The sequence below is a fragment of the Mustelus asterias genome (assembly GCF_964213995.1).
Source record: "Mustelus asterias chromosome X unlocalized genomic scaffold, sMusAst1.hap1.1 SUPER_X_unloc_4, whole genome shotgun sequence".
Taxonomy (NCBI): domain Eukaryota; kingdom Metazoa; phylum Chordata; class Chondrichthyes; order Carcharhiniformes; family Triakidae; genus Mustelus; species Mustelus asterias.
Genome location: NW_027595349.1, coordinates 339,299 through 349,227, shown reverse-complemented (window position 1 = coordinate 349,227; position 9,929 = coordinate 339,299). Strand labels below are relative to the sequence as shown.

The window sequence follows — 9,929 nt, the reverse complement described above, 5'->3', positions numbered from 1 at the left end:
CAGTGGGAGGTGTTGCATGTTATATCGAAGCGGATACTATTCACACGAGCTGGATGACAGCCTTGGATTCAAATCCCACACTGATTACCTGTACACACAACCCATTGCAGCATTGAGGGAGTGCTTCACTGTCAGAAACACACACTGGAATTTTCCCATCCCGCCCACCACAGCAATTGTAACAGTTGGGCGGGGGGGGGGGGGGGAGAATGGGACCATTCAGAGGTCCGTTGACCTCACCGGGGGAGGGGGGGGGCTTCCGGTTTTGGGGCGAGCGTGGCCAGAAAATCCCACCGGCAGTCTTTTGCAATGAGAGGTTGATGATTCCCAGGGCGATTTTCAAATTAGTGCAAGGGAATGATTCCCCCGCCCCAGAGTGTTCTGATGCTGTTTGTGGGATCTTGCTGTGCACACATCAACTGCCAAGTTTCCCACGCTGCAACAGGTGACTACTGCCGAAATGGGGCTTGTTCCTGGGGCTGAGCCTCAGTCCAGGAGTGGACAGGAAGGATTTGGATGCCTTTGGGTGAATATTCTCTCTTTATTGTTTAGAGTGCTTGGTTTAAAAGCTTATACAAGAAGCAGCAATACATTGCGAAGCAACAATAGCACAATATATTCAGAAGGACTGATTGTCAAACAGCAGACCAGGAGAATGACTATTCACTCAGGAGCAGCTCCTCACTACATTTGATGCTGCTCTCGTTTCAAGGATAGATTTCAGGAGGGAACGTTTTCAACTCATTTGGTTGGGAGAGGGGGGGTTGCATGGCCACCAGTATGAAAGTACACTGGGGAGACGGAAAGGAGAGTGTGCAGGATGTAGTGTTACAGTTACAGATAGGATGTAGAGAAAGATCAACTTAATATTGGATTTATTGTCGCGTATTGGGATACAGTGAAAAGTATTGTTTCTTGCATGCTATACAAAGCATACCATTCATAGAGTACATTGGGGAGAAGGAAAGGAGAGGGTGCAGAATATAATGTTACAGTCATAGCCAGGGTGTAGAGAGAGATCTGCTTAATATAAGGTAGGTCCATTCAAAAGTCTGATGGTAGCTGGAAAGAAGCTGTTCTTGAGTCGGTTGGTACGTATTCTCTGACTGTTGTATCTTTATCCCAACAGAAGAAGGTGGAAGAGCAAATGTCCGGGTGCGTGGGGACAGAGTGGCAATAATAGAGACCTTCTTCAAAGAAAAGGAGGATTGGGAACTTAACCCTGAGTGCAAGGTACTCAGGGATTTTAGAACAGCAAAAAAAGCCAGGAACAGTGGCAGTATCGATCAAATAAACGAGAATAACACTGGACAAGGATGATGTAGTTGAGGGCTCAAAGACAGAATCTATTTGGTCCTAATTAAGGAACAATAAAAGAGATATGCTGCAGGTCATCAAATAGTGGGACGGAGATAGAAGAACAAATTTGCAGGCAAATTACTGAAAGAGTCAAGAAATAGGGTGGTAACAGTCAGGGATTTTAACTTTCCCAACATTGACTGGGACAGCCATAGTATTAGAGGGTTGGATGGAGAGAAATTTGTTGAGTGTATTCAGGAGGAATTTCTCATTCAGTATGTGGATGGCCCGACTAGAGAGGGGGCAAAACTTGACCTCCTCTTGGGAAATAAGGAAGGGCAGGTGACAGAAGTGTTTGTGAGGGATCACTTTGGGACCAGTGACCATAATTCTATTAGTTTTAAGATAGCTATGGAGAATGATAGGTCTGGCCCAGAAGTTAATATTCTAAATTGGGGCAAGGCCAATTTTGATGGTATCAGGCAGGAACTTTCAATAGTTAATTGGGGAAGTCTATGGGAAGGCAAAGGGACATCTGGTAAGTGGGAGGCTTTCAAAAGTGTGTTAACCAGGGTTCAGGGTAAACACGTTCCTCTTAGAGTGAAGGGCAAGGCTGGCAGAAGTCGGGAACCCTGGATGACTCGGGATATTGAGGCTGTGGTCAAGAAGAAGAAAGAGGCACATGACGTGCATAGGCAGCTGGGATCAAGTGAATCCCTTGAAGAGTATAGGGGGTGTAGGAGTAGAGTTAAGAGAGAAATCAGGAAGGCAAAAAGAGGACACAAAATTGTTTTGGCAGATAAGGCAAAGGAGAATCCAAAGAGCTTCTACAAATACATGAAGGGCAAAAGAGTAACAAGGGAGAGAGTAGGGCCGCTTAAGGATCAACAAGGTCATCTATGTGCGGATCCACAAGTGAGGGGTGAGATCCTAAATGAATATTTCTCATCAGTATTTACTGTTGAGAAAAGCATGGATGTTAGGGAACTTGGGGAAATAAATAGTGATGTCTTGAGGAGTGTACATATTACAGAGAAGGAGGTGCTGGAAGTCTTAAAGCGCATCAAGGTAGATAAATCCCCGGAACCTGATGAAGTGTATCCCAGGACATTGTGGGAGGCTAGGGAGGAAATTGCGGGTCCCCTAGCCGAGATATTTGAATCATCGATAGTCACGGGTGAGGTGCCTGAAGATTGGAGGGTGGCAAATGTTCTGCCTTTGTTTAAAAAGGGCAGCAGCAAAAAGCCTCGGAACTACAGGCCGGTGAGCCTAACGTCTGTAGTGGGTAGGTTGTTCGAATGTATTCTGAGAGACAGGATCTACAGGCATTTAGAGAGGCAAGGACTGATTAGGGACAGTCAGCATGGCTTTGTGAGTGGAAAATCATGTCTCACAAATTTAATTGAATTTTTTGAAGGGGATTTCTAGGGTAACCAAGAAGGTAGATGAGTGCAGTGCAGTTGATGTTGTCCACATGGACTTTAGCAAGGCCTTTGTCAAGGTACCACATGGTAGGTTGTTGCATAAAGTTAAATCTCACGGGATCCAGGGTGAGGTATCTAAATGGATACAAAATTGGCTTCTTGACAGAATAAGAAGTTTAACAACACCAGGTTAAAGTCCAACAGGTTTATTTGGTAGCAAAAGCCACACAAGCTTTCGGAGCTGCAAGCCCCTTCTTCAGGTGAGTGGGAATTCTGTTCACAAACAGAGCATATAAAGACACAAACTCAATTTACATGAATAATGGTTGGAATGCGAATACTTACAACTAATCAAGTCTTTAAGAAACAAAACAACGTGAGTGGAGAGAGCATCAAGAAAGGCTAAAAAGATGTGTATTGTCTCCAGACAAGACAGCCAGTGAAACTCTGTGGGGGTTACAAATAGTGTGACATGAACCCAATATCCCGGTTGAGGCCGTCCTCGTGTGTGCGGAACTTGGCTATCAGTTTCTGCTCAGCGACTCTGCGCTGTCGTGTGTCGCGAAGGCCGCCTTGGAGAACGCTTACCCAAATATCAGAGGCCGAATGCCCGTGACCGCTGAAGTGCTCCCCAACAGGAAGAGAACAGTCTTGCCTGGTGATTGTCGAGCGGTGTTCATTCATCCGTTGTCGCAGCGTCTGCATGGTTTCCCCAATGTACCATGCCTCAGGACATCCTTTCCTGCAGCGTATCAGGTAGACAACGTTGGCCGAGTTGCAAGAGTATGTACCGTGTACCTGGTGGATGGTGTTCTCACGTGAGATGATGGCATCTGTGTCGATGATCCGGCACGGCAATGTCACACTATTTGTAACCCCCACAGAGTTTCACTGGCTGTCTGGAGACAATACACATCTTTTTAGCCTGTCTTGATGCTCTCTCCACTCACGTTGTTTTGTTTCTTAAAGACTTGATTAGTTGTAAGTATTCACATTCCAACCATTATTCATGTAAATTGAGCCTGTGTCTTTATATGCTCTGTTTGTGAACAGAATTCCCACTCACCTGAAGAACGGGCTTGCAGCTCCGAAAGCTTGTGTGGCTTTTGCTACCAAATAAACCTGTTGGACTTTAACCTGGTGTTGTTAAACTTCTTACTGTGTTTACCCCAGTCCAACGCCGGCATCTCCACTTCTTGACAGAAGCCAGAGGGTGGTTGTAGAGGGTTGTTTTTCAAACTGGAGGCCTGTGACCAGCGGTGTGCCTCAGGGATCAGTGCTGGGTCCACTGTTATTTGTCATTTATATTAATGATTTGGATGAGAATATAGGAGGCATGGTTAGTATGTTTGCAGATGACACCAAGATTGGCGGCATGGTGGACAGTGAGGAAGGTTATCTCCAATTGCAACGGGATCTTGATCAATTGGGCCAGTGGGCTGACGAATGGCAGATGGAGTTTAATTTAGACAAATGCGAGGTGATGCATTTTGGTAGATTGAACCAGGGCAGGACTTACTCAGTTAATGGTCGGGCGTTGGGGAGAGTTACAGAACAAAGAGATCTAGGGGTACATGTCCATAGCTCCTTGAAAGTGGAGTCACAGGTGGACAGAGTGGTGAAGAAGGCATTCGGCATGCTTGGTTTCATCGGTCAGAACATTGAATACAGGAGTTGGGACGTCTTGTTGAAGTTGTACAAGACATTGGTAAGGCCACACTTGGAATACTGTGTGCAATTCTGGTCACCCTATTATAGAAAGGATATTACTAAACTAGAAAGAGTGCAGAAAAGATTTACTAGGATGCTACCGGGACTTGATGGATTGAGTTATAAGGAGAGGCTGAATAGACTGGGACTTTTTTCTCTGGAGCGTAGGAGGCTGAGGGGTGACCTTATAGAGGTCTATAAAATAATGAGGGGCACAGACAAGGTAGATCGTCAACATCTTTTCCCAAAGGTAGGGGAGTCTAAAACTAGAGGGCATAGGTTTAAGGTGAGAGGGGAGAGATACAAAAGTGTCCAGAGGGGCAATTTTTTCACACACAGGGTGGTGAGTGTCTGGAACAAGCTGCCAGAGGTAGTAGTAGAGGCGGGTACAATTTTATCTTTTAAAAAGCATTTAGATAATTACATGGGTAAGATGGGTATAGAGGGATATGGGCCAAATGCGGGCAATTGGGATTAGTTTGGGGGTTTTTAAAAAAAAGGGCGGCATGGACAAGTTGGGCCAAAGGGCCTGTTTCAATGCTGTAAACCTCTATGACTCTATAACTATGGAGTAGTGATAATAGGAGACTCCAATTATCTTAAAACAGACTAGGATGGTAACAGTATAAAAGAAGTTTAACAACACCAGGTTAAAGTCTAACAGGTTTATTTGGTAGCAAAAGCCACTAGCTTTCGGAACAGGCTGTCCCTTCGTCAAGTGGAGTGGAGAAATGCTCACAAACAGGGCACAAAGACACAAACTCAATTTACAGAATAATGATTGGAATGCAGTCTTTACAGATAATCAAGTCTTAAAGGTACAGACAATGTGAATGGAGGGAGCATTAAGCACAGGTTAAAGAGATGTGTATTGTCTCCAGGCAGGACAGCCAGTGAGATTCTGCAAGTTCAGACAGATAGTGTGACATGAACTCAAGATCCCGGTTGGGATGTCACACAATCTGTAACCCCCACAACTTGCCTGGACTTGCAGAATCTCACTGGCTGTCCTGCCTGGAGACAATACACATCTCTTTAACCTGTGCTTAATGCTCCCTCCATTCACATTGTTTGTACCTTTAAGACTTGATTATCTGTAAAGACTGCATTCCAATCATTATTCTGTAAATTGAGTTTGTGTCTCTGTGCCCTGTTTATGAGCATTTCTCCACTCCATCTGACGAAGGGACAGCCTGTTCCGAAAGCTAGTGGCATCTGCAACCAAATAAACCTGTTGGACTTTAACCTGGTGTTGTTAAACTTCTTATTGTGTTTACCCCAGTCCAACGCCGGCATCTCCACAACAGTATAAATGACAGAGAGGGAACAGTTCCTGAAATGTGTACAAGAGAACTTCCTTGTTCACTATTTCTAGCCCAGTGAGGAAGGAAACATTGCTGGACCTAGTTCTGAACACAAAATTAAGTTTGTTTTAGCGAGAGAGCATTTGGGAAACAGTGATCATAACATCATTGGGTGTTACTTACAAAAAAGAACAAGACATACTCGAGCAAAAACTATTTAACTGGAGGCGGTTTAATGACAGTGAGTTGAGAAGAGATCTGGCCCAGGTGGATTGGAATCAAACAGTAGCTAAACAATGGGAGGCCTTTAAAGAGGAGATAGTTCAGGTGCAGATACGTTCCCATGATGGGGAAAAGAAGGGTGTCCAAAGACTAAAGATAAAGATTAAAATGAGACAGGAAAAGGAGGTTTATGACAGTTATAAAGGGTCATAATGCAATAGATAAGCAATTATAGAAAGTACAAAAACTTTTAAAAAGGGAATGAGAAGTAACGTGAATACATTTGTGACTGACATAAAAGGGAATCCAAAACTCTTAGAAACAACAAATTATATTTCCGTGACACCTCTAACATAATGAAGCACCCAAAGTGCTTTATTAAGCAAAGTATGACATTGAGCCTCATAAGGAGATATAGCTCAGCGAACGAGAAATGTACACCAGAATTCTCTGACCTTGCCCGTGGCTGGGATTCTCCAGTCCCGCTGCAGTGAACGGAAATTTGGCTGAGCTCCAAATTCTCTGTTCTTGCGGGTAGCAGTGGTGGGGCGAGCGAGACCGGAGAATTCCACCTGTGGTCTGGGGAGGAGGTGTTAAGGAGTGTTTGAAAGGAGGAAGCATCCAATGGCATTCTCAAGGGGTTAGCACAAGGAGCACTGCTGATATAAATGACCCAGACTTGGGTAGAAGGCATCATTTTAAAGCTTCCTGACGATACAAAATTTGGAGCTGTAATAAAAAATGTGGACAGTAACAGGGCTTCAGAAGGACCGCAATAGATTGGTAACCTTGGCAGTGACGTGGTAGATGCAGAAAGATGTGACATTGAAAGAATGTGGAGAGGCAATATCAAGTAAATGAAAGGGCTCCTTCCCACACCGCCCTCGGTGACTGGTCACAGAGGTTGAGCAGGAACATAAGACTGAAGTGGGGGGCTGAAATGAATGATTTCATTTCACTTTCTCCCCACTTGTCTTCAATCTGTCACCTTTCTTGGTCACAATCCTCCATGAATGAGCTTGAGAAGTGATGCTGTCAGGTTATTTGACATCACGGCTGAGGTTAATATTTGTCCAATGTGTTCAGTGTGCATGGATAATAGCACACGTGCTTGGAGCCCTGGGTTGGCCTTTCTCTCACTTTAGTCCTTGCCTTAGAGTTTAAGCAATTGGAACTTGCCAAGCCCCAGCTGAGAGCAGTGAAATCAGCAACCATTAAACCTGGGCCCTGCCTGCTCTCTGTAGCTCCCTGTCTCTGCAATGTCACTGAAGCCTGAGGCACCAGTATTCCAGGGATTATTGTAATCCCTTACAGTTTCGCAAACAGGGCCAACACATTGCTGAGGAGGATGACACGATTGGGAAATGGTCACCAGAAAATTCCAGAATGCTGGAGTTCAAGTGACGGTTTTTCATTACAATAACATTCACGTGCACACAATATTGTGAGTAAAAAAGTCCGAATCAGAAACTGGGGAAGAGGTGACGGAGTTGCTGCTTTGAAATCAGTGCCCTGTTTACTATTCCACACTCCACATTGTCTGATTTCTCAGTCCTGAAATCTGGGCTGGGAGGTGGGTGAACTCAGGACAATGAAATGGAAAACATTCAAATCACAAAGCAAGCCTCACATCTCCCCACTGAATACCAGTGACTAAAATTCTGAAGTATATTGAAGCATATTGACAGGTCCTGAGGCCCTGGAATGGTGCCATAGAAAAGCACAATCCTTTGTTCAGTCTTGTACGTAACTTGCTCTGGTCCAGCAGTCACTGCCCACATAACCAGGAAATGTCGAGAGGACGACGATCCCAGCAATGAGGGAATGTGGCCTGCGATGTTTCTCGACGCAGAAATGCAAATCAGTGTCAAAATGCTTCAGTGATTCCAATCTTCAGGAGATTCCTGGACAATGTTTCGATGGCCGTCACAAACCATTCAGAAGATCGCGCCCAGAATGAGTCAAGAGGGTTTCACTTCTTGGGGAGAGAGACAGAACCAACTGATGAACCAACCGCTTGAGCAATGTCCACACACACATTCGCAGCATAAAGATTACACATAGCCCTCTTTGTAACAAGAATACAGAGAGATTCCTGAGATGCAGTTTAAGGCACTCTGTAAAGGGAAAGCATTCTGTTCCTCTATATAGCAGATATGGAAGGCAGGTTGTAAAGTCTGGAAAAGAGAATGTCCCTCACATGGAGATACCAGGCTCCTTCAATACCAGGATCTCAGCGCAGTCCTTGCCGTTGGTGCGGTTGTTATTGATGGTTTGTGTAAGGGAATATCCAGTGAATTCTGTCAAAGATGTCATGTTGGAGTGGGAGCCCTCGGTGCTTGTTAACTGGTGGCTGTACTGGACTTTGTACTGTGACCACTGCCTCTTAAAGGCACTCTGCACCTAAAGGGAAAAGCTCCGGTTAGTTCATGTACATCTCAGTGACCAGAACATTGACAACCTCATGAAATTCCCACTCTGGGATGTCCCAAACCCTCCCTGGGATATGTGGGGGTTGCCACAGCCTGGAGTTTCCAGGCGTTGAGGATCAGTCTGCAGGCTGTGTGCAAACCTGGAGAAAAATCATCAGCCCATTAAAAAAAGATGCTTTTGGTTATTTGCTTTGAACATTTCTCTTTACCAGATGTAAAAATATTGAAAATGGGGGGGGGGGGGGGGGAATTGGGTGAGAGTGGAGCATCATCCAATTGGTGTAAGAAGGCCGTATGTCACAAGGTGTTGGCCAACTTATGGTGTCTAAGTCAAATAGCAAGAAATTGAAGAAAGGTTTGCAATGTACAAATAGACACACTGGCATTGAAATACTGCCGGCACACGTATTGTGACCTATGTTCATGCCTCACCAAGGAACAGTTCTTTCAATGATTCCCCGGGCTGGGTTTTTCCTCAGGGAAGCTCCGTGTCGGGATGTATAGCGCTGGGAATAGCGCAGCAGAGGTCTCCACAGAGGTCTACTTACCCCCGCCCCCCCACCTCCAGCTGGAGTGTCCTCCCCCTACCCCAATGGAAGGGGGGGGTCATTGCTGACTTTCCCACTGGGACCTCCCAAGGATTACCTGGAGGTGGATTAGAATCTGACACAGCAGCAAATTTTAGGGAAAGATCTCCTTCTGGTTCCTGCTGCTTTTCAGGGATAACAGGCCAGGCTTGAAAGGTTCGCCTTTGTGGCTCTCCTGCCCCTCTTATCAACTGCAATGGTGGAAACAGCAGACACCTACACCAGTGCTGGAGATCCTCCCAGGAGCTCAGGCTGCACAACTGAGCAGTCGTAGAGTCATACAGTGCACAAGAGGCCCTTCAGCCTACCGGGTCTGCACTGACAAAACACTAAAGCTACACTGATCCCACTTTCCAGCAGTTGATCCAAAGCCATTTCAAGAGCTCATCCACGTACTTTCTAAAGGTTGTGTGTGAGGTTAACCCTCTCCTACCCTCCCAGGCAGTGCGGCACAGCAGCACAGTGGTTAGCACTGATGCCTCAGCACCAGGGACCCAGGTACAATTCAGCCTTGGGTGACTGTGTGGTGTTTGCACATTCTCCCTGTCTCTGTGTGGGTTTCTTCCGGGTGCTCCAGTTTCCTCCCACAGTCCAAAGATCTGCGGGTTAGATGGATTGGCCATTGTAAATGCACGAGTTTACTAGGATGGGGATGGGTAAGATTCTGTTTGGGACCATTGGTGCAGACTCGATGGGCCGAATGGCCTCCTTCTGCACTGTAGGGATTCTATGGACTCTGTGGTTCCAGACTCCCACCATTCTCTAGATGAAAAAACATCTTCAAATCCTGTCTAATCCTTTGCCCCTCACCTTCAATCTATGCCCCCTAGTTACTGACTCTTCAACTAAAACATTGTGTCATGGGGATGAGCGGGGTAAATGTGTGGGGTTATGGGGATAGGGCCTGGGCGGTATTGTGATCGGTGCAGACTCGATGGGCCGAATGGCCTC

General features: G+C 45.8%; 1 protein-coding gene across 4 annotated transcripts in view; it reads right to left on the bottom strand.

The window, feature by feature from the left end:
- Positions 1–5,948: 5,948 nt before the first annotated feature.
- Positions 5,949–9,929, bottom strand: part of LOC144491334 (calcitonin gene-related peptide type 1 receptor-like) — a 282,765-nt gene continuing 278,784 nt past the window's right edge. For all 4 annotated transcript variants that reach the window (XM_078208995.1, XM_078208996.1, XM_078208994.1 and 1 more), the window contains one exon: positions 5,949–8,362. In XM_078208995.1, the coding sequence (XP_078065121.1) occupies positions 8,156–8,362 (207 nt within the window). In that variant the 3' untranslated portion in view covers positions 5,949–8,155. The remainder of the gene's footprint in view (positions 8,363–9,929) is intronic.